Below are 25,910 nucleotides of genomic sequence, written 5' to 3' on the forward strand. Positions count from 1 at the left end.
AGTGTGCTTGCTTTTCTCTTTGAAAGTCATCACATAACGGCATTGTAATACACGGTTCGGCAGCATTAAATATTACATATCTGCCGTAGTTCGCTATTTATAGAGCCCTGATGAGAAGACTTCTAGACAAACAGGAAGAACTGCCGCCAAAACTGAAAACATGACCTGGATCATAAATATATAAGCAATTAAACAACATCTTACATTTCTTTTCACACAATACGTCTCCTTGCAGTATCAACACTAATTCGGCTGACTTTTATATTTGATCCAATTGGTAGATATGCTGTATTTACGCCATAACGGTGCACAGCTGATAGAAAGGGACACCTACTGGTTAAAGCACGTTATTGCATTTTATAATTTTATTATTAGATATTAATAGGAGGATGTGCAAAACAGACAAACTAATAAGGCTTTATTTAAAGGTGGGGTAGGTAATTTTGGAGAAACCAGCTCGAGATCGCTAGAATTTGAAAATACACAGCCGGAAAAAATCTGCCACTTCCTTACAGAGCCCTTCCTCCAACACACACGAACGCGCACATGACCAATGAGGGCACGAGATAAGTTTGTGCACAGATGGAAGGCTGACAGGCAGGTAGGCCATCCAGTTATTTTAGCTGGGCCGGCTCAGATGATTGGTCGTGCTTTTTACAGTACTACAGCTTCCACAGGTGATATTTTTTAATGGATTTTTTGTCAAAGCACTTCAGATATTCATTGCTATCGGGATGTTAAGAGCATTCCATGGAATATAACAAAAAGTGTATCTCGAGCCGGTTTTCTCAAACTTACCTTTAAACATTAAAGAATACTTTAGGTTAAGGTCTTCTTTTGAATAAGAAAAAAGCTTTGGGGGTATCTACAGATGACAAAGTACTTAACGTCTAATATATTGCTTTCCTGCAATGTTAACTATGTTTAAGCACGTATTTTAACTGATATTATACATATGTATTATACTCTTATAAGATGTATGTAGATAGTATAAGAAATGTGCAGAATATGACAGTTTAATGGTGGAGGTATACACAGATATTGATAGATGTCTTGTAATGCACTGTTGAGGAACCTGTGACCCAAGTTTTTCATTCATTGCTTAACTACACCGTAGTTGTGTATATGATATGTCAATAAACCTTTGAAAATGTTGAAATCTTGAAAGGGATGTGCAAAATAGCCATTATATACAGTTTTTAATGAACTATTAGTAGAGAATAACGAGTAATGAATATACTTTATAGGGATCTGCAGATAAATGCTTACTCTTCTCAAGCACCCACTACCAAATATCTCGCCTGATTGTTGGCACTTGACAATCACCTTCCCTGAATTTTACTCAGGTGTAACTAAAGTCTGCTTTAAGGGTTGTTTATATTTCACATCATTAATCAGAATCTGCAAAGTAACTAAAATAAATGTATTGGAGTAAAAATACCAGGTTAACCTCTGAATTGTAGTGGAGTAGAATTACAAAGTAACAATGAGCTGTCATGTGGGTATATATTAATGCTGCCCATTATGGACACAAGCGATTTTCACCCATTTAGTACTTACATGTTTTACATTTGTGCACACCAATTTGTTTCCTATTGCCTAAACCTCCAAGGCTGTACACAGTTTAATATTGTCAACTTCTAATTTTGGGAAAAACGAAAACGTCTTTTAAAACTACAATTCCCAGTAGAGACGTGCCATAGAACATTTTGCGAAACACAATAGCCAGCATGTGTAGTTCTGGGGGGTGTTCGAGTCCAGTTTTGGTTAGTCTGCCGTGGTTTCGTTCCATTTCAAAGAGCTGTTTGACGGTCGGCGTAACCTTGGCGCACTGCCACTCCAACATCCAATCCCAGAGCTTGAAGATTAATCACGGGGTTTGTCAACGGGACTGTAGTCCCAAACGATAGCTGGGGATTATGGGTAGTGTAGTGTCTCCGGCCATCCTAAACTCTGATTGTTTTTTCGGATATCATATCGCATTAACACCATATCCCAACGTGCATTGCGGCTAAAACATCCCGAGCTTCAAGCTGAGGATCTTGGGTAATCAGTTTACCGTCTACGTCTGTTTCCGGTGACTTTATTTACGGCTAAAAAGCATGCTAAAAAGCCCAAGATTATAGAATTAAACGAATAAATAAAAACAAGGATAATTGTGTGTTATTGTTGAGTAAATAACAGTGTGTTATTTAGAAAAGAATAACAAATTAGAAGGAAAAAAAGATTAAAAAAAATACAGATTTCATTATTCTGAGGCTCTGAGCCATTTATTTTCTTCACAGACGGCAAAAAAAGTCCGACATTATACGATTTAAAATAAAAACAATAATCGTGGCTTGGTATTGAGTAAGAACATGTTTTTATGAACCACACAGCTTCCGGTCTACCAAGAGCCGACCAGACAAAAATAAGTGGTGCAGGCATGAAACGTGGCGTGTCATATGCACGCAAAACTCGGCCTCAGATCTCAATGGAAATGGTTAGCTTATCATATGCACGCAAAATCAGACTTCTGCGTATCTATTGCACGCATTTCCAATGTGTAAAGTCGTGTCATTTGTACGCAGACTGAAGAGAGTGGGTTGATTTAAACATAATCTTTGAGAACTGATTTTTACCATTGCATTGCATTGTGAATTTCATGGTATTTGTCATTTGACTAAGAATTGTACTTAATTATATTTCAAAGGAACTTAATTACATACAGTAACGTTAAGGGAAAGTAAAAAGAGGTTTACTGAGTATATGAAGTACATATAGAAAGGTTAAGGTTGTATTACAATTAAATATAATAGTAGATTTTTCCACCTAGAATGAGACATAGAAAGAGGAGAATTTGTTAAACATTAAATAACAAACTCACTGTAAGAAATATATATTGTAATGTTATTTAGGAGTTGTATTTATCATACAATAGTGACTCTCAGTTGGTGGTTGTTTAAAGTAGATAGGAAACTGAAAACGCAAACAATTCACCACAAGTGTATTTTTAAGTTTATAAAGAAAGAATGATTCAGTAATAAGCAGAAGGTTTTTTATAAGTTTGTCAGTCAGAAGGAATCTGTTAATGTTTAAGCATGACAGAGGTGCTGTACGATGCTTGCTCAAGCCCTCTCACACTGTTGGATAACACAAAGAGGTCAAGTGTGATTGATGAGAGAAGCTTGTGGACAGGAGCAGCTGCAGGGCACAGTGAGGAAAGAGAGAGACAGGAGAATTAAGATGTTTTGAAGAGTCTAGAGAGAGTAAATGTTATATAAAGTTAACTACGATTCTGGAAAATGTTCCTATGGTTTACTGTTTTATGAGTAACATAAAAATAAAATATAAATATATATATATTACTAGATATAAGAAAAACATTCTTATCTAGGTTAACAGAAAATTGCTATTAACCAGTTTCAGCTGCAACTATCCTATCTTTGTTCAAAAGAGAACATACGTTGAATTTACAATTAATATTAAGAAAGTTCACAATTGATATAATTAAAGACCGTTTAGGATTAATAGATTGTTCTTTAGGGCCCAGAGATATTCATACTTGGAATATATGGCGTGTCTGTCATAAACATTCATGCTTAGATGGAATAAAGTGTTGAGATGTTCTCAAGAGTGGGAGTTTTCACAATGCTTTTTTTTGTTTTTATTGAAACAATTAAGTGATAAGGAAATGTCATAATTTCAACAATAAGGAAATGCTGCATAGGCGTTGTCTTGCACATTTTATCGGACCAACTCCGGTTCAGGTTTTCAATATTCCGCTCTTTTTCACTCCACAGAGAGTCCTTTCTCTCTCTGTGTGCGGGGCTGCTAGCTCACAGACGGGCTGCAGCCGTGCACAGAGAGAGATGCCGGGGAAAATGGTTCCGTGATGATTTCTTTAGATTTTAGCTTTAGTAATGAAGATTACATTTTGTGAGGAAACTTTTCCACCAAGAATTCCTTTAAGTGTTCCAAAAATATATTAATTAAATGTAATCAGATTACTTGGGTTTTCAAATATAGCTCGGATTGAATTCAGTTACTTGATGTTTTGTATTCTGTTACAACCTAACCATGCTTGTAACACAACTTAGATACATAATTTGAAAATGAATAGAATAGGCAAGAAGATAAAAGATGAATCTATAGTGGTTAAGGAGGGTTTCCTTGTTTTGCTCATTGACTTAGAACTGAAGTAAAGGAGAAAGGAGTTTTATGAAAACTGTCATTCCTCATGGTTTTAAAAGATAAATCATCAGTTTTATGGACTTTGATGTAGAAATGCATCACGGTGGAGAAGGAAGACCTTTTTGGTTTCGAATTTAAGAAGATTTTAAAGATGATGCTTATGTTATTTTCCTGACTAGAATTTAAAAGCAGGACGTCAACTAGACAAAAGAGATTTTACAATTTAGTTATACTACTTTTAATGAAGTAAAGAATCTGGGTAAACTACCACCATTAGTTTGTTTTAACATTCACATGTTTCAGCATTCCTGACCATATGGACACTCAGCCATTGGTAACCCGTTGGGGGAGAGATTTAAATTGAGTTTTTCTCTAGTAGCTGATTGGCTGTGATTACAGCAGCACTGGATAGTTATGCGCCACCTTTTGGGTTGTACTCTGAATCAGTGTGTTGGTGAGATGTTGCTCACTACAGAAACAGAAGAATTGTGCAAAGAACACATCACTGAGGAGGTTTTGACATTTTGCTTGTGCCTCGTTGTCAAGGCAACAGGTGTGAAGAGGAACTGCAGTTTTTGGGGATTTCTACTGTGCAGAGGACAACGTGTGTCTGCTGATTGTACCACATTGATCCAAGAGTTTCCTTCCCTCCAGATCATCCCAATGCCAACAAAAATAAAAAGTTTCCTTGATACAGCTGCAGAGGACAACAAATCACTGACTGTTCTCAATATGACAAGATCTTGAGACAGGCTTTTCTCAGACTGGTCAGACTCTGAAGAAATCATGCGAGGGTGGTGTAGAACATTATGCTTAGTGTTTAAGAAAAGAGGCTGCTTGTTTAACGATGGTCTAGAATCCTGAAAAGATTAATACTATTAATATCCTTTATTTAGCATACAAGAAATCTGATTATTTTGTCACACAGAATAATCTTGAAATATAAACTAGCTATTGGTAAAAACACAACTCCAATTTTGTTTTGTTTTTAGATTAAATTGTCGATTACCAAAACTGTTCACCTTAGGTCTAGCTTTAGACTTTGATAGTAAAGGAGTATTTAGGTTTATTTTGTATATATCTGACATTTTTAAAATATGTTGGCTATTTACTAAATAGAGAGATGGCATTACTCTCCATTTATTGAGAACATTTCTAAAGATTGAATATTTGTTCCATTTCTAATATTCCTATTTAAAACGTAATTTTATAGTAAAGAAGGCTGATGCTGAACTTGGAAAAATGTGTTAGTGGTCTGCATGTCGTAAACAAAAAGGTTTTGTTTGTTCAATCACCAGTTAAATCTGATACGGTAATAATGATTTACTTCAGTACCTGGTACTGTAGAATGGCTTGGTATGAATGATTTGGCTACAAACTTAGTTTAACATCCTGATGTAACATTATGAGATATGTTCACTTCTAAGTCATCTCCCACATCAAGACCTCAAGAAGCCTCCACATCATGTGCCACATCCCAGTCTTCTGCTGGATCTCTGCTACAGTTCTGGAGGAGGTGTTGAAAACCAGAGAGGGAGGAGAGCTGCCCAAGACCCTGACTGAGATGTACATCCACTTCCTGGTGGTTCAGTCCAAAGTGAAGAACATCAAGTATGATGGAGGAGCTGAGACAGATCCACACTGGAGTCCAGAGAGCAGGAAGATGATGGAGTCTCTGGGGAAACTGGCTTTTGAGCAGCTGCAGAAAGGCAACCTGATCTTCTATGAGTCTGACCTGACAGAGTGTGGCATCGATATCAGAGCAGCCTCAGTGTACTCAGGAGTGTTCACACAGGTCTTTAGAGAGGAGAGAGGACTGTACCAGAAGGACAAGGTGTTCTGCTTCGTCCATCTGAGCGTTCAGGAGTTTCTGGCTGCTCTTCATGTCCATCTGACCTTCATCAACTCTGGAGTCAACCTGCTGGCAGAAAAACCAACAACCTCCCAGCAGTCTGAAGTCAAACCTAAACTATCACATCTCTACCAAAGTGCTGTGGACAAGGTCTTACAGAGTCCAAACGGACACCTGGACTTGTTCCTCCGCTTCCTCTTGGGTATTTCTCTGGAGACCAATCAGACTTTCTTACAAGGTCTAATTAAAGAAGCTCAGATGCCAACCAGGAAACAGTGCAGTACATCAAGAGGAAGATCGAACAGACGCCCTCTGCAGATCAAAGCATCAACATCATATAATCTCGGCGCCGTGCTGGTGGCTGCCTGTTGCTTGCAGCTCCCGGTGTTTTATTGATCTTTGTCTTTTTGTTTACTTTTATCCTCTTAGTTGTACTTTTTTCTTTGGATATTTATTTTGTCTTGCAGCGAACTATGGCCACGTTTTATTTCGAACGTTTTCTGGTCATTCTTCTACTACTTTTTTCACTTTTTGTGTCGGAGAGCCATGCTCTGAGGAGTGATGGCATTGTTTACTCTCGTGAGCCATATGTCATATATTTTGAATGTATTTATATATATATTTGTATATATATATATGTAATATCTGCATGTATATTTTATATTTTATTTTTCTTTCTATTCTTGTATATTTTGTAGTTTTGTTTTATTGTAAAATGCCTTTTATGCTGCTGTAACAACAACAATTTCCCAATTTGGGATCAATAAAGTACGATCTATCTATCTATCTATCTATCTATCTATCTATCTATCTAACCTGTTCCACTGTCCTCTGGTAGAGTAGCAGTGTATCTGGATCATGCTGCTGGCTCTCTCTCCTTCTACAGAGTCTCCTCCTCCTCACTGATCCACCTCCACACCTTCAGAACCACATTCACTGAACCTCTCTACGCTGGGTTTGGGTTTGGGGGTTGGGTTTGACTTCTATGGTTCCTCAGTGTCTCTGTGTTCTCTGTAGGAGAAAACTTCCTGTCTTGTGGTGTAAATGTTGCTGGTGGACGAGGCTTCACTATGGTTAACATTTGGCTCACTGATTGTGTCTTTACCAGAAATGCCAGAAATATATATTTTTTTCTTCTTCCTGAAAATGGTGCAATAATCTCCTCAGGGCTGAACTTGTTGTGTAGAAACGGTGTTGACTTTGTCACCTAGAGTGAGTGAAATTTGAATTAATTAAGTTTATTTCGAGCACCATGTGGATGCTAATGTGTTTGGTGATTGTAAAAGTTGAATAAAGGTTTACAGACAAAAAAACATGGATACATTTTTTTTTTAAGTTATAAATGATAAACAATAAATATTTTTAGTTTGTAAAAATTGTGTTACAAAAAACAGTTAAAGTATCAGCAGTAAAAGGGGCCAATTATTTTATTACAATAAATAATTAATATTTTGGTTAAAGGTGGGGTAGGTAAGTTTGAGAAACCGGCTCGAGATACACTTTTTGTTATATTCCATGGAATGCTCTTAACATCCTGATAGCAATGAATATCTGAAGTGCTTTGACAAAAAATCCATAAATAAATATCATCTGTGGAAGCTGTAGTACTGTAAAAAGCACGACCAATCATCTGAGCCGGCCCGGCTAAAATAACTGGATGGCCTACCTGCCTGTCAGCCTTCCATCTGTGCACAAACTTATCTCGTGCCCTCATTGGTCATGTGCGCGTTCGTGTGTGTTGGAGGAGGGGCTCTGTAAGGAAGTGGCAGATTTTCTCCGGCTGTGTATTTTCAAATTCTAGCGATCTCGAGCCGGTTTCTCAAACTTACCTACCCCACCTTTAACTTCACAGAGTTTGTGTGTTGTATATTTAATTTAATATTGGACTGTTGGGAATAGGGAATAGTGCCAAGAGTGCCTCACACGGGGCACCAATAGGGCAGCCCTTAAAAAAAGTTATTAACCTGTTAGACCCCAAGCCTGTTTTTCAGGTTTCAGGCTCGAAAATGACATGCCCAGAACAAATGACTATAACTTCACTTCTAAAAGGGTTAAATTAATCATCTTTTTTCTCAAAGCAAGGTTACATCTGTGAGATGGATGTAGAAGTGTCAGAATCAATATAGATGTTTCTGTGTCAGAGTGAATTCAGATGGAACATGGTAAAAAAGTGTAAATTCTTACCTCCGCCTAACAAAAAAACATTACTTATAGTGAAAACCACCCTTGAATGATGGGTTAGTAGCCTAAAAGCTTTAGGAATCAAAATTATAACATACAATAAGTACCCTGTATCAAGATTGAGGCAAAACAAGTGAAAATTGACCTTTTTAGAGATATTTAGGGAAAAAAATTCCAGGCGGAATAAGCTTTGGGTATATTTGGGCACATCTGGTTCCATCAGTGCCATTTGACCTTTTTCAGGTACCAGACTGTAAATATCATTTTATAACATTGAATCATCACTATAGTTATTCATTCCATAAAAAAAAAAAAAAAAAATAAATTATTGTAAAATTTAACCTGCTAATTATTGTCATGGATTTGACAACTGATGTTGTTTATTTGCTATGTTCTGGCTGCTAGCTCAGTGAGTTCTGGCCGTGCAGTGATGAGACCTATGCCAATGGAATCTGTGGAATCTCAGCTTTCAGATGATGTGTTGTTTGTGCAGAAAGTATAATTATAAATGATACTTTTTGTGAGTTATGAGCAGAAATAGCATTAGTCCGTATTTGCTAAGGGCTCATTGAAAGGCTTCTTGTGGGAATTATTATTATTATTTTTTTATTTTTTTTCGTATAGTCAGTTAGCTGAGTTTCTTCCTGTCAGCTGGGTGTGGAACATTAATAGTTTCATAAATGACACTTCAGAGATCACACTGGTGCTAGCAGATGTAGCATTTTCGGACCCTTCGGCGGGTCCTTGGGGTTTAAGTGAAAGTACAAAAGTAATATAAGTTCCATTCTGAAATATATGCAGTTAAAGTATCAACAGCTTGATGTAGTAAACGTGTCCGCAGTAAGAGTACAGTTGTTGTTTTAGCTTCATGTATCAGTATCAATAGTAGGAGTAAACAGGTAGTACCATCTTCATTTAGAAAAAAAAAGGTATTTATATATACTTTTGTTAACCATGAAAAATGTGATTGTTGTACATTTGAATTAATACGGCACAGTTGGGTAAACTTTGCCTCACACGGGGCACCAACTTGATTTGGGTGCAGCAGCTAAAAAAGGCATAGAAATAGTCAGGGTGAGAGAAGCAGGCAGGACCCAGATGCAGGAACAGATACACGTTTAACAGAAAATACCTTTATTTCAAGGCTGCAAGTCTTTTAAATACAGAGCAGAACTCACTCCCAGGTGCACATGGAACTTCGACCAGGATCTCACAACAACTGAAAGCCGAACAGAACTAAAATACCAGCAAGAGTGATCACCAAGACAAGACACAGGTGGGGAGGGAGGAGAAACACAGGAGCACCAGGTGAACACAATCAGCCAATCAAACCGGAGGGAAACACAGAGACAGGAAGTAAGAGCAGACACAACTAGGGGGTGCACACCTTTCAGAATAAAATGGGAAAACAAAGACAGATCGTGACAGAAATTGCTTTCAGGTGTAATTATCATAATAGCTATTTACATTACCCAATGTGATTCAATTTATATCAAATCATGTCATGGTGGACCACTCTTTTCAGAAAGAGACAATTATATTAATTCTCTGACTTTGATGAATAATTCAATCATTCACTACAACCAACGATTATCATATCTATAGTTAGATTTAAATATCTTGGTGTTCTTTACAAAGCAGAGATTGATACCTTAAGCAGAACAGCATGTTAATCCCAAAAAACACCTATCCATGATCGTAACGTGCCGGATATTTGCACCGGTATAGAGCACATGCCACACTCTGTGTCCTTAAAACAAAAACAACAGATGTTCCGCTGGAGGAGCTTAACGCTATAAACAAACTGCATGGCTTTTCCTTTATTTTCGTACAAACTCGTTTTTAGACTTGATGCACACCGAGACTTTTCACTTCAGTCCTGCATCAAGACCCCATTGAGAATCCCTAAAAACAAAATAGATTATATGAATGAGTTTTGCCCGTTTCTTTTGTATTCCTTAAAAACTTATCCTGAACATCCAGCCAGGTGCAGCGTCTCTAAACATGTCAGAATAAAGAGTGGGGTGCAAAGTGAGGGTCCCCTGGGTGGGTTTCTTTGTGACAATGATAGCATTTGTAAAATAATTGGGTATACATAAGATTGATTCATATCATGTGAGGAATGAAATTCTGGACATTTATATCTGGTAATTTATGCAAAACATCAGGTTCTAACTAATGAAGCTCAGCGCAAGTTCAACCAGGAAGACCGTCATTACTCATTCACGTATCTCTATTCCCACGTTACTACTCTCTCTCCTCTCAATAAGTGACCGGGGGCGTCACTCTTCAGTTTAACCAATCACTTCGCTCTATTCCCAAGAGCCTATCATAGCGTTCTGTCAAACCTTTTAAGTCTGCTCTTCCCCCTCTGACAGCTGTCATTTCAGGTGACTCTACGCAACCCTCCTCCACCCCTTTTCACCTCCGGTCCCTCTGAATCCAGGGTCAAGCTAAACCACTCCTCTTCAGACCGACCCAACCATCCATTCACCACCACCAGTGTCTAGACCCCAGGGGGGTTTCATCGGATCGGTTCTACCTTCCCGAATGATACTTCCTGCACAACGGGGCCTAATCGCCAAAATTAACATTGCATTCATTTGTGCATCTGCGCAATAAATATGTATTATTACATCAAAACCGTCTCTCCTGATTGAATGTGCGTGTGGTGTGACCAGTGGCGACTGGTCATTAGGGGCAGGTGGGGCACAGCCCCACCTAGTGTCAGCAGAAAGTATTACAAATAATGATTACAAAAATGCAAAAAAAAAAATAAAAAAATATATAAAATATATTTTAAGATCATGTTGAATCATCTGATTCGTCTGTACATTGCTGTTTTAGTCTGTGTTCTTCTAATTAGTGTGTCTACAGTCACAGTGTGTGCCTATTGAGCTGTTTAGAGCCATGTGGGACAAAACCTGATTATGCCCCTCCCTCTCGCTGTGAAGTCAACGGTGACTGTAAAAACTACACTGCGCATGCTCAGAGTATTTTGTAATGAAATGTGTGTGGCAAAAAAATAATGACCATAGGGGCACTGAGCTGCCATCCCCACCATACGTCATCTCAAATCATTCAGAGCTGATTGGCTGTAAGTACGTGTGCCGCGAAAAGTGTGCTGTGTGAAGAGGAGACGAGAGAGCTGCAGTGGCGCGTCCTAAAACCAGGAAGTAAGCTGCAAAAAAGCAATGAGATTTCTCCAGAGGATTTTAGAAAATAGCTCGAAATAAGATCTGTGGGAAACGTACCTGTTAGATAAATGCACGTTTTGATTAGCCGGATAACATCCACATGTCTACCCTACTTTTATAATTTTTTTATCATAAATCTATGGATTAGATTTATGATAGACTTTTGAAACTACGAGAAGATAAGGAGGACTTTTACAAAAAAGTAATAGAAATGTTTGTCCAGAAGGATAGGCAAATGGACTTCATCTTCAAGTCAAGGTAAGACCGCAATTTGATTGAAAATGGGATCTTACTAAGAGAGAACAATTCAATATTTAAATGATAAAATTACATTTGTTGGGTATCCTTTTGTTGAACTGTCTGTTTAAAATTAATCGAAGCATCAGACAAAAAAAGCTTTTGAAAATAATATTATATTTTGGTTTAGGTCAAAATATAATATGTGTAAACCTGAAGAGTCAGTGCCAGTGCCTCACCAGCCATGAACCTCACTGCACGTCACTGCAGAAGCTTATATATAGACATCTAAGTTTTTTGTGCCCCACCACTTTTGTACATATAAAAACGCCACTGGGTGTGACAGCCAGTCGAGGTTACGTCTGCATCAAGAAGCAGTAAGTATTCATGTCTGCTGCAAGGGACATCTCTGAAGAGGCCCGAAAACACCAATGAGTTCAGGTCTGACTCACAAGATGTGATTCCACTTAGTTTTATGGAAATACAGATATGATGACGGGAGCCTGAAGACTGAGAAGTCACAAACATTATTTGAGGAGGGTTATGATATGTTGTCAGTGGCGACTGGTCATTAGGGGCAGGTGGGGCACAGCCCCACCTAGTGTCAGCAGAAAGTATTACAAATAATGATTACAAAAATGCAAAAAAATAAATAAAAAAATATATAAAATATATTTTAAGATCATGTTTAATCATCTGATTCGTCTGTACATTGCTGTTTTAGTCTGTGTTCTTCTAATTAGTGTGTCTACAGTCACAGTGTGTGCCTATTGAGCTGTTTAGAGCCATGTGGGACAAAACCTGATCATGCCCCTCCCTCTCACTGTCTAAGTGAACGGTGACTGTAAAAACTACACTGCGCATGCTCAGAGTATTTTGTAATGTAATGTGTGTGGCAAAAAAATAATGACCAGAGGGGCACGTAGCTACCATCCCCACCATACGTCATCTCAAATCATTCAGAGCTGATTGGCTGTAAGTACGTGTGCCGCGAAAAGTGTGGTGCTTGAAGAGGAGACGAGAGAGCTGCAGTGACGCGTCCTAAAACCAGGAAGTAAGCTGCGCATGGCTTCCCTCGACAAAAAAGCAATGAGATTTCTCCAGAGGATTTTAGAAAATAGCTTGAAATAAGATCTGTGGGAAACGTACCTGTTAGATAAATGCACGTTTTGTTCAGCCGGATAACATCCACATGTCTACCCTACTTTTATAATTTTTTTATCATAAATCTATGGATTAGATTTATGATAGACTTTTGAAACTACAAGAACATAAGGAGGACTTTTACAAAAAAGTAATAGAAATGTTTGTCCAGAAGGATAGGCAAATGGACTTCATCTTCAAGTCAAGGTAAGACCGCCATTTTATTGAAAATGGGATCTTACTTAGAGAGAACAATTCAATATTTAAATGATAAAATTACATTTTTTGGGTATCCTTTTGTTGAACTGTCTGTTTAAAATTAATCGAAGCATCAGACAAAAAAAGCTTTTGAAAATAATATTATATTTTGGTTTAGGTCAAAATATAAATGTGTAAACCTGAAGAGTCAGTGCCAGTGCCTCAGCAGCCATGAACCTCACTGCACGTCACTGCAGAAGCTTATATATAGACATCTACGTTTTTTGTGCCCCACCACTTTTGTACATATAAAAACGCCACTGTATGTTGTGCAGACATTTAAGGTCCTGAGAGGATGTGTCTCTGTGTTCTCTGTAGGAGGAGGTCACTTCCTGTCCTGTGGTGTACATGTTGGTGGTGGACGAGGCTTCACTGATTGTGCCTTTACTGTCACAGTTGGTCTTATTCATAACAAAGAGAAAAAGCTTTTAATACTTTCTGTTGTAATTGTCATTGGGTTTAATGAAGGTTTAAAGACAAAATAACAATGTCAATGATCACACAAATAGGAGACTGATAAAGGTTTCCATGTTTGTTACATCCAGCCCAATATGAACAAATGTAACATTTACACAATAACTATCACCTTCTTGTCAATATTGTTTTGTCTGGTGTATGAGCGGATTCTTATATTTTCTATTGACCATAGATTATACTAAAATGAATAATGCACAATTGTCAAAAATTGACCAAAAAGTACTTTGCCTCACACGGGTCACCACATTGATGCGGCTGAAAATGCATAACAATGGCTATCAGACCTAATAAATCAAACATATTGTCCAAAATAACAAGTTTAGCTCTATATAACAATTCAGAATAAACACCGGGGACTTTACGATCTATGATGCAAACAGCACCCTCAATGTTTGTGGAATAATTCAAGACATAACATGAAACATTGAATCAAAAGATAATGTACCTTATCACTGTCATGTTTTGGATATTTAATAAAATAAATGCAATGAAACTGAAACAGAGTTGTTGTGTTATTGTACAAAAGTATGTGTTTGAGTTTTGGTTTAAAAAGTTACCTTTGTGTTATATTGTGATCATTTACTTTGTGAGGAGAAAGAAACAAATACCTTTTGCATCAGTCTCTGGAAGCCAACATGTCTTTTTTTTTTAAAAAACATAACCACAGTGTTTTTTTGTTTTTCATTCCAATTACAAGTCGGCATGAAACAATATAAGGAAAATACTTTTTTTACCATTGGACCACAGCCATGGTACCAAAGTGATCCACACTGCTGCTTCATCACATGTGTCAGGAGTCAGGACAGATCGTTAATGCAATATACTGTGAGCTAGCACCATCTAGTGGACAGTTAGTAGAACTACATCACCTCTCACAATGTTTCTGATACTTGTAACACCGGTTTTCACGTGACTCTGAAGTGTTTTTAATCTCAGCAGTTATGAGGGTGTGACAGCGTCCTCGGATCAGATGCAGGCAGACACAGGACTGCAGAGGAACACATGAGCAGAGTTTCCTCCACACAGGAAGCTGCAGAGTGTCTGAAAGTGGACCTGAAGTGAGTTCAGCAGGTGAGAATCCTACCAGACGAATCTGTTCCATCATCAGGATCACTCTGATCACATTGTGCTGTGTCACTGTTTACCTGGACAGGTCACATGACTCTTGATGCTGATTCTTAATATCTGTTTTACATTTTGTGTAGAATTTCTCTCTTAAAGTCAAAGAGTTAAAGAGGAGTGATTTTAGAAAGATTCAGTCAGTGTTTCTTGAGTAGAAAGAGCAGCAGTTTGATTGTTTTCTTAGATCACATCATCAGTAAAGAATGCAGGGTGTGTCTAATCCGGTCCGACAACTCGGTTCACGTCACTGAGGTGTTTTTATTTTTTTAACTCTTAATGCTCTGAAGTTAAGTGCATGGATGAAGTGTGAAGGGCTAAGATACAGCCACCTTCCAACACTGACACTGACCTGGTTTCACTGAAAGTCCTTTAGTATAGGTTAACAGGTTAAAAGTTAACAGCATAATTAAACAAATGATACATACGATGATACAATGACATTTGCAAGGGCGGCTGCCTCCCCCCGTTGGTCGGCTGCTGGGGTGAAGAGAGAGGACGTTTTTCTCGGTCCATCATATATGTTATCGTCTATAGTCCTCTCCTATTGGCCGCCGTCGATGGGGCGGGTCCAAGGCACATCCTGTCGTTTTTCTGGTGTTAAATGTACAATATTCTAATATCTGTTGGTCATTTAAACATTCCCTCAGAATAGTATTGCAGCGTCAATAAATGAGGGTTAAAGACAGTGTGTTTAGTGTGCAACACCACGTGTCATTTCACCTTAAATTCACTTTTTATAAAAACGTAATATTAGCCACATGCTAACGCTAAATTGAAGCTAACAATATTTACTTGCAAAACCGGAAGTCGGTGTGTGAACTTCCGGTATTCAGAATAAAAACAGTTTTAAATTAAAACAGTGTATTTAATTTGCGGTTTTCAGAATAAAACAGCTTTAAAATTAAAACAGTGTATTTAATTTAAATTACGCCATATAAACATTGATTTTATTTCTTACAGACCTCTTCTGATTCTGATTTTGATTTTAAGTTAAAACTATGATCCAAAATAATTAGTTTAGCCCTATATTTAAAAATCCAAATATACCTCCAGGGACTTTACAATCTGTGCAGCAAACAGCACCCTCTGTGCACAGTGCCAAATAATTATTATCTCAAAGTGTTTGACGAGTCTAAATGCTGATATCTGCCGGTCAACTTTATGAATTACAGCTAATGTTTGTGGAATAATTCAAGACGAGACATGAAACATTGAATCAAAAGATAATTGACCTTATCCCTGTCATGCGTTGCATATTTCATACAATAAATGCAATGAGACTGAAACAGACTTGTTGTGTCATTGTCCAAAAGTATGTGTTTGAAATAAGTTACATTTTTGTTGTATTGTGATAATTTACTTGTGAGGAGAAATGCACACATACTTTTCTAATCAGTATCTGAAGGTCAACATGTGAAATCATTTGTAATTTAATTAAAATACTTTTTTGAAAAGACATAGGAACCCTTTTTTTTTTTTTTACCATTGGACCACAGCCATGGTACCAATAGGCGCGTTCACACCGCAGTACTTTTCCCACTTTAGTTCCGATATAGTTCCGAAATGTCGCATTCACACCAAAAAGACCCGGAACTAACATTTGTTCACGAGAACCTTTTTACCCCCTTTTCCGTCCCTGCTAGAGAGCAGGGACTTTCGTGGGAGAAAAAGGTTCCTATGTCTGATTGGCTGGGCGCCAGTACTGAAGCCAGTCCCCAACAGAGTTGGGTGTAACGCGTTACTGTAATAATATTACTTTTGTCGGTAACGGAGTAGTGTAACGCGTTACTTTTATAATTCAGTAATCACACTACAGCTACTAACATTGCCCCGACACGCGTTACTTCGTTACTTTTATAAAATCAGTCATAATCACACTGACAGACAAGAGGGGTTTCCGCCGCAGGTTTATATGTACGTAATCTGCGCGACTTGCGCGTCCACATCTCCACGTGCAGTGCTGCATAAACATGGCTGAGCCAGCGATAACTTTCGAGGGGTGGAGGTATGCCCATTATTTTGAGTTGGTCCGAAGAATAGACAGGAATGTGACGGTGAGGTGCAAACTGTGTCCAGGCCAGAAGCTGTTATACACTGCTGCAAACACCACGTCAAACCTCAACAAACACCTGCAAAGAACACATGCTAAGGTGAAGCTAATAGCTAAGGACCCCCGAACCCAGAGTGAGGATGTTGTGAGTGCGCCGCCGCAAGAATTTGGAGGACCGGTAACCAAAGCAGAGATGGACAGGCTTGTAGCATCCTTCATAGTAGAGGAAATGTTGCCCATTTGCACAGTGGAATCACCATCGCATCGTTCAGAGATATACTGCGCAAAATACAGATAGCAGGAGACAGAGGACAGCCATAGTCAGAGCTATCTGGATCAGTCTTATGCGACAATGGAAACTGAACTAAAGAGAACATTTGAAACTTTAGCAGTCTGCGTGATCTGCCTGTAGGGAGGGGCGGGCCGGCCCTGCGAGTAAAGTAACGAGTAAAGTAACGAGTAAAGTAACGAGTAAAGTAACGAGTAAAGTAATGAGTAAAGTAACGAGTTACTTTATGTAGAGAGTAACGAAGTAGTGTAATATATTACTTTTTTTTTAAAGTAATATATAATATGTAATATATTACTTTTTTTTAGTAACGACCCCATCTCTGGTCCCCAACTCCGGGGACTTCCGGCCGGGGACTTCGGGTGGCAGTATACGACGTGAAGTTGTTTGCGGCCTGCCAGTAAACCCAAAGCAGAAGAAGAAGAAGTGACGTCAGCGGCTTCATTTTACTAATCCTCCCTCAGGGACTTATTCCGGTGTGAACGCGATCTGTACTTAGTTCATGAGAACTAAAGAGTTCTCATGAACTAAGTTCTGATGAACCTTTGTGGGAAAAGTACTGCGGTGTGAAAGCGCCTAATGTGATCCACACTGCTGCTTCATCACATGTCAGGACAGATTGTTAATGTATTATACTGTCAGTTACCACCATCTAGTGGACAGTCAGTAGAACTACATCACCTCTCACAATGTTTCTGATACTTGTAACACCGGTTTTCACGTGACTCTGAAGTGTTTTTAATCTCTGGAGTTATGAGGGTGTGACAGCGTCCTCGGATCAGATGCAGGCAGACACAGGACTGCAGAGGAACACATGAGCAGAGTTTCCTCCACACAGGAAGCTGCAGAGTGTCTGAAAGTGGACCTGAAGTGAGTTCAGCAGGTGAGAATCCTACCAGACGAATCTGTTCCATCATCAGGATCACTCTGATCACATTGTGCTGTGTCACTGTTTACCTGGACAGGTCACATGACTCTTGATGCTGATTCTTAATATCTGTTTGAAGTAGTGTGTAGAATTTCTCTCTTAAAGTCAAAGAGTTAAAGAGGAGTGATTTTAGAAAGATTCAGTCAGTGTTTCTTGAGTAGAAAGAGCAGCAGTTTGATTGTTTTCTTAGATCACATCATCAGTAAAGAATGCAGGGCGTGTCCAAACCTGTCCGAGTTACGGTTCACGTCACTGAGGTGTTTTTATTGTTGAACTCTTAACACTCTGAAGTTAAGTGCATGGATGAAGTGTGAAAGGCTAAGATACAGCCACCTTCCAACACTGACACTGACCTGGTTTCACTGAAGAGCTTTTATCACAGGTCAGCTCTCAATAGGTTTACATTCAGGTCTGTTGTTATCAGTATTTAAACATTCTGACATCTACATCATTAGCAGCAGAATGTACAGTAAGTGTACATAATGTGTTAATCCATGTTTGTATTTCTATCAGGATCAAACATTGGAAACCTGGACCTGGACCCAGCTGTGTGTCTAAGAGTGACTCCTCTATGGATCCACCCATTGAGTTAAAAGATGGACACCACTCTGATCCAAAGTAATACATTATCGAAATTGTTGTTATAAGTATTAAAATAATTAGACATCAGCATTTTAACCGAATGTTTGTATACATTTGTATTGATCAGTGTTTGTGTTTCTATTAGGATCAAACGTGAGCAACCTGTACCTGGACCCAGCTGTGTGTCCATGAAGAGTGAATGGTCTATGGACAAACCTATTGGGTTCAGAGATGGAAAGCACTCTGATAGGTCAAGGTAAGAATTTAAACTAGACGTTCTCCCTTGTTGTGATCAGTATCAAAACGTTAAAAAGGCAATATTATATCCTGCAGAATTTTACTATGCATTTGCATTGATCAGTGTCTGTGACTCTATCAGGATCCAACATGAGCAACCTGGACCTGGACCCAGCTGTGTGTCCATGAAGAGTGAATGGTCTATGGGTGAACGTATTTACTTTAAAGATGGAGCCCCCTCAGCTGATGAAAGGTAAGAATGTGAAATGTTTGTCTGTTATTATCAGTCTTTCCTGAGATGAGGTTTGATATGTCTTGAGCTATACATATTGTCATAACTTTAGCTCATCGTAGTTTACATTTCAAAACACATTTAACATTCACAAACAGCTGGTTGCCTGTTTGAGAATGTATTGGAACAATGGGCCTCCCTTCATGCGTCTGCACAAATGATGAAAGCATTGGCGGTCAACCTAAATCAACATTTTCCTGGGTTAGAAAATATCAAAATGTTCCTTTAATTTTTTTGCGATAACAAGATGTGTGTATGTGTATGTGTGTGTGTGTGTGTGTGTGTGTGTGTGTGTGTGTGTGTGTGTGTGTGTGTGTGTGTGTGTGTGTGTGTTGTGTGTGTTGTGTGTGTGTGTGTGTGTGTGTTGTGTGTGTGTGTGTGTGTGTGTGTGTGTGTGTGTGTGTGTGTGTGTGTGTGTGTGTGTGTGTGTGTGTGTTGTGTGTGTGTGTGTGTGTGTGTGTGTGTGTGTGTGTGTGTGTGTGTGTGTGTGTGTGTGTGTGGGTGTGTGTGTGTTGTGTGTGTGTGTGTTGTGTGGTGTGTGTGTGTTGTGTGTGTGTGTGTGTGTTTTCTTCACAGAGTTCCTCAGCAGAGCTTAAAGGTCCCCAGTGGTCAGTCTGTGGAGTAGCATCAAACTGACCCTGGACTCCATATTCATGGTGTGTAAATGTAGAAGTGCAGCTACTCCTGCTGACTCCAGCAGCCACACACTCAGTAGTGAAGCAGCATTATGATCCAGAGTCCATGCTGCAGTCTGCAGATAGTCAGGCTTTCTGTCTCACACATGATCTGATGTTGACTTCTACCAGTTAAACTCTACAACTTATTCTGTTCCAGCTGCTCCAGGAAAACATTGTTAGATTTGTGGAGGACGAGCTGAAGAAGATCCAGAGAGTCCTGAGTTTAGATTACCCAGAAAGCTTAGAGAGTCAGAGGGAGGATGAGGAGGTGTTGGACGGTGAGGATGAAGAGCAGAGGAGCAGCAGAGAGGCATTTCTGAACATCACACTGCACTTCCTGAGGAGCATGAAGCAGGAGGAGCTGGCTGACCGTCTGCAGAGCAGTAAGAGGATTAGACACATTAAACATGACATTGGGTTAGCATCCTATCTTTAATTTAATCTATGATTTACTCATTCCAGGAACCAGTGCTGCAGTGTGTCAGCGTAAACTTAAGTCCACCCTGAAGGAGAAGTTCCAGTGTGTGTTTGAGGGCATTGCTAAAGCAGGAAACCCAACCCTTCTGAACCAGATCTACACAGAGCTCTACATCACAGAGGGGGGGTCTGCAGAGGTCAATGATGAACATGAGGTCAGACAGATTGAAACAGCATCCAGGAAACCACACAGACCAGAAACAACCATCAGACAAGAAGACCTCTTTAAAGCCTCACCTGGAAGAGATGCACCAATCAGAGCAGTGATGACAAAGGGCGTGGCTGGCATTGGGAAAACAGTCTTAACACAGAAGTTCACTCTGGACTGGGCTGAAGGCAAAGCCAACCAGGACATCCAGTTCCTATTTCCATTACCTTTCAGAGAGCTGAATGTGGTGAGAGAGAACAAGTACAGCTTGGTGGAACTTGTTCATCACTTCTTCTCTGAAACCAGAGACGCAGGAATCTGCAGGTTTGATCAGTTCCCGGTCGTGTTCATCTTTGACGGTCTGGATGAGTGTCGACTTCCTCTGGACTTCCACAACACTGAGATCCTGACTGACGTCACAGAGTCCACCTCAGTGGATGTGCTGCTGACAAACCTCATCAGGGGGAAGTTGCTTCCCTCTGCTTGCCTCTGGATAACCACACGACCTGCAGCAGCCAATCAGATCCCTCCTGAGTGTGTGGACATGATGACAGAGGTCCGAGGGTTCACTGACCCACAGAAGGAGGAGTACTTCAGGAAGAGGTTCAGAGATCAGGAGCAGGCCGGCACCATCATCTCCCACATCAAGACCTCACGAAGCCTCCACATCATGTGCCACATCCCAGTCTTCTGCTGGATCTCTGCTTCAGTTCTGGAGGACATGTTGAAAACTGAGGGAGGAGAGCTGCCCAAGACCCTGACTGAGATGTACATCCACTTCCTGGTCGTTCAGTCCAAAGTGAAGAACATCAAGTTTGATGGAGGAACTGAGACGGATCCACATTGGAACAAAAAGAGCAGGAAGATGATCAAGTCTCTGGGAAAACTGGCTTTTGAGCAGCTGCAGAAAGGCAACCTGATCTTCTATGAGTCCGACCTGACAGAGTGTGGCATCGATATCAAAGCAGCCTCAGTGTACTCAGGAGTGTTCACACAGGTCTTTAGAGAGGAGAGAGGACTGTACCAGAAGGACAAGGTGTTCTGCTTCGTCCATCTGAGCGTTCAGGAGTTTCTGGCTGCTCTTCATGTCCATCTGACCTTCATCACCTCTGGAGTCAACCTGCTGGCAGAAGAACCAGCAACCTCCCGGCGACTTAAAGTGTTCAGACAAAAACCTAAACTAACTAATCTCTACCAGAGTGCTGTGGACAAGGCCTTACAGAGTCCAAATGGACACCTGGACTTGTTCCTCCGCTTCCTCCTGGGTCTTTCTCTGGAGACCAATCAGACTCTCCTACAAGGTCTGATTAAAGAAAAAGAAAAAAGCTTAGATGTCAAACAGGAAACAGTGCAGTACATCAAGAAGAAGATAGAAGAGGATATGTCTGCAGAGAGAAGCATCAACCTGTTCCACTGTCTGAATGAACTGAATGATCGTTATCTAGTGGAGGAGATCCAACAGTACCTGAGATCAGGACGTCTCTCTACAGATAATCTGTCTCTTGCTCAGTGGTCGGCTCTGGTCTTCATCTTACTGTCATCAGAAAAAGTTTTGGACGTGTTTGACCTGAAGAAATACTCTGCTTCAGAGGAGGCTCTTCTGAGGCTGCTGCCAGTGGTCAAAGCCTCCAACAAAGCTCTGTACGTGCAGATTTAAACAACATTAACTATGCTCAGTTTTAGAGGGAAAAATATTTGGTAACACTTTATATTAAGGTGCACAAATTCACCATCAACTAGTTGTTAATTAACATGCATATTAGCAGTGTATTGGCTCTTTATTAGTCATTATAAAACACTTATTAATGCCTTATTCTACATGACCATATTCTACAAGTAATAGGCCATACCTAATTGAGTTATTTAGACACAATTAACACTTATCGTTTCATGTCTTGTTACATAAGAATAGATCATAGTTGTTAAGTGTTATTATGGGAGAATTACTATTCTTGTGGTACTACTGCCTTATTAGGCCCATATTGAGCAGAGCATATTGAGACCAAGACTCATGTTCAACAACTTCCTTACTTGCAATAAATCAGCACTAATTAGAGGGTTATTGAGGAAAAACTCTCAACTAATGGCTTATTACTTGTAGAATATGGTCATGTAGAATAAGGCATTAATAAGTGTTTTATAATGACTAATAAAGAGCCAATATACTGCTAATATGCATGTTAATTAACAACTAGTTGGTGGTGAATTTGTGTACCTTAATATAAAGTGTTACCAAATATTTTGCTGTGTTAATTGTTAATCCTTCCCCAGGCTGAGTGGCTGCAACCTGTCAGAGAGAAGCTGTGCAGCTCTGTCCTCAGTCCTCAGCTCCCGGTCCTCTAGTCTGAGAGATCTGGACCTGAGTAACAACGACCTGCTGGATTCAGGAGTGAAGAAGCTGTCTGCTGGACTGCAGAGTCCACACTGTGAACTGGAGACTCTCAGGTCAGAGTTCAGCTTTTCTTTAAACAGTTTAACCTTTAAAACCTGCGCATCAGGCTTTTGGTTAATGTTATTGAAGATGTTCATCATCTGGGTTTTTTCTGCAAATAACATGTTTTACTTTTAAAGCACCACGTTTTTCCTAACATCTCACTTAATGTTCCTGGTTCCAGACTGTCAGGCTGTATGGTCACAGAGGAAGGCTGTGTTTCTCTGGCTTCAGCTCTGAGCTCCAACCCCTCCCATCTGAGAGAGCTGGACCTGAGCTACAATCATCCAGGAGACTCAGGAGAGAAGCTGCTGTCTGCTGGACTGGAGGATCCACTCTGGAGACTGGACACTCTCAGGTATGGACAGACAACAGTAGCAGAATGCAAGCGCCTCAAATGTTACTTACATCAGCTACCTTATCCTTGGTATGTCATCATGGAGGACATCCCATTTCTATATCCTGCAAATGTAATGGCTTTAGGAAACATGTTGGTGTTTAAATGTTGTTAATATATTTATTGTACCCAGGGTGTTGATTCATAGTGATTCTCTGACTTCTCCACCTGAGCCAAAATAAAACGTTTCACTTTGATTTAAAATGTAACCGCTGTGAATTAACCAGAAAATCATCCTGACATCCTGACATCCTGTGTTTCTTCCTCCAGGCTGGACCATGGTGGAGAGCAGTGGTTAAAACCAGGTGTGAGGAAGTGTAAGTGTGGATTCAATTAAACAGTTTCTCTTTAAACACTACGATGATGTTTCTGGTATTTATTCATTTAAACATCAATGACGTTTATAGAAAGTAACATCAGTAGAGGAACAAAGAATGAATCCAACAGAAATGTCTGATGATAAACTGCTGTCTGTGTCTCTCATCAGATTCCTGTGAACTCACCCTGGACTCAAACACAGCACACAGAAACCTCAAACTGTCTGAGAACAACAGGAAGGTGACACGTGTTGGAGAGGAGCAGCCTTATCCTGATCATCCAGAGAGGTTTGACCACTGGCCTCAGCTGATGTGCAGAGAAGCTCTGACTGGTCGCTGTTACTGGGAGGTCGAGTGGAGAGGAAGGGTTGAAATATCAGTGACTTCAAGAGGAATCAGGAGGAGAGGAGAGAGTAAAGACCTTGTGTTTGGAAGGAATGATCAGTCCTGGAGTCTGGACTGCTTTACTGGTCGTTACTCTGTCTGTCACAATAAAAGAGAACAATTAATCTCCTCCTCCTCCTCCTCCTCCTCCTCTGGTAGAGTAGCAGTGTATGTGGATCTTCCTGCTGGCTCTCTCTCCTTCTACAGAGTCTCCTCTGACACACTGATCCACCTCCACACCTTCAGAGCCACATTCACTGAACCTCTCGATCCCGGGTTCATGTTATGGTCAGAATATTCCTCAGTGTCTCTGGTGTTCTCTGTATAAGAAGATCACTTCCTATTCTGTGGTGTAAATGTTGCTGGTGGACGAGGCTTCACTATGGTTAACATTTGACTCAATGATTGTGTCTTTACAACCAAAAATGTTGTGAAATTGGTGCAATAATCTCCTCAGGGCTGAACTTGTGTGGAAACGGTGTTGACTTTGATTGTCACAAAGTGTGAAGTATTAAGTAATGCTGTTCATTTCTAGCAGCATGTGGATAGTAATGTGTTTGTTTGAAATTACATTTGATAAAGAATTTTGATTGAATTCAATGAATAAGAAAACATTTGTTTTGTATGTTTTTACATAATAAATCTTACTTATTTGTAAAAATAATGTAATCAATCGGCAGCAAAAGTACACAAGTATTAGAAAATCTCTAGAGGCCAGAAAACAGCAATAATTTCAGGTCTGACTCACAAGATGTGATACCACTTAGTTTTATGGAAACACAGATATGATGACGGGAGCCTGAAGACTGAGAAGTCACAAACATTATTTGAGGACGGTTCTGATATGTTGTGCAGACATGTAAGGTCCTGAGAGGATTAATAGCTTTTTCTGAAGTGGAATTAACAAGATGACACTATCGGTTCAGGGTTGGAACATAACCTGAACGTAATATTGTGGAAGAAAGTTTACATGTTCTTAGATCTGTTTTTAATTTCCTGAACACAGCAAACAGTTTGGGAAAAAGAACCGTCAGAGGGATTTCCATGGATGAAACGTGGCTAATGAGATTCCCAGAATGAAATAACTGTGACAGGTTTTAGGGTGTTCCAATTTTGAAGGTAATCAATATGCAAATGTGTCGCTAATCACACTCAGCTGTGAGGAACAGGAACGCTGCTGCTCAGATGAAAGTCTTGAGTCATTTATTCTGCTTCAATCCTGAATCACCAAACACACCGTGATTTATTTACTGTTGTGATTGTCAGGTGATTACGGTAACAACACTGACCTGTATTTCAGGAAACTTGTTGGGTGTATCAATGGATTAGGGAAGAAACGATGGGGTTTGAGAGTGGATCCCAATCACCTGGATGCAGTCTTGGGGGAGGTCTGCGCTCTCTGAGGGTCCTTCTAGTTTCATTTGATTTGTTGTTTTGTTAAATGCTGTCTGATTCTTGGGTTGTAGAAACTGTCAACCAATCAGCGATTTGTAGTTCGGATTGGGGCAGTACCTTCATAGCTAATTACATAGCAACAGTACACTTTTTCACGGCTATACAAGTTGTTGTGGGACAAGTGGCTATAACTGATGTTTTTTAGGTGTGTTTCTGTTCTCTCAAAGTACATTTTTAAAGATGTATTTATGTGAATATTTGCTGGTTAGTGTACTCCTCCACGATATCTTTAAAATATAGACAACAAAAGGGATTTGAGGAAGAAATTGTGAGCTTATTAACACACTGAAATACTTTTTTTTACCATTTTCTGAATGACCTTAAACAAAACAATGAATATATGAATAGAACAATAATCAATAATCATCATAGAGTTTGGTTACAGCCCTATAAAGGTTGAGTTTAGTGTTGGTAGGAAGTTTGATCTGTTGGTGACCAGATGATGGCAGCAGTGAGCCGTCAGACTGCAAACTGTGTGTGTGTGTGTGTGTGTGTGTGTGTGTGTGTGTGTGTGTGTGTGTGTGTGTGTGTGTGTGTGTGTGTGTGTGTGTGTGTGTGTGTGTGTGTGTGTGTGTGTGTGTGTGTGTGTGTGTGTGTGTGTGTGTG

General features: G+C 39.7%; 1 protein-coding gene across 2 annotated transcripts in view; it reads left to right on the forward strand.

Annotated features, from left to right (window-relative positions):
• Positions 1-24,470, forward strand: part of LOC117471239 (NLR family CARD domain-containing protein 3-like) — a 39,751-nt gene extending 15,281 nt beyond the window's left edge. The window contains exons 1-8 of one of the 2 annotated variants that reach the window (XM_034116111.1): positions 18,961-18,979; positions 19,595-19,674; positions 19,853-20,078; positions 20,158-21,961; positions 22,592-22,765; positions 22,936-23,109; positions 23,419-23,465; positions 23,636-24,467. In XM_034116111.1, coding sequence (XP_033972002.1) covers positions 19,672-19,674; positions 19,853-20,078; positions 20,158-21,961; positions 22,592-22,765; positions 22,936-23,109; positions 23,419-23,465; positions 23,636-24,177 — 2,970 coding nt within the window. In that variant the 5' untranslated portion in view covers positions 18,961-18,979; positions 19,595-19,671 and the 3' untranslated portion in view covers positions 24,178-24,467. Of the gene's footprint in view, positions 1-18,960; positions 18,980-19,594; positions 19,675-19,852; positions 20,079-20,157; positions 21,962-22,591; positions 22,766-22,935; positions 23,110-23,418; positions 23,466-23,635 lie in introns of those variants that run through there. The other variant, XM_034116103.1, reaches the window with a different exon arrangement.
• Positions 24,471-25,910: the final 1,440 nt, after the last annotated feature.

The sequence above is a fragment of the Trematomus bernacchii genome, unplaced genomic scaffold (genome assembly GCF_902827165.1).
Source record: "Trematomus bernacchii unplaced genomic scaffold, fTreBer1.1, whole genome shotgun sequence".
Taxonomy (NCBI): Eukaryota; Metazoa; Chordata; class Actinopteri; order Perciformes; family Nototheniidae; genus Trematomus; species Trematomus bernacchii.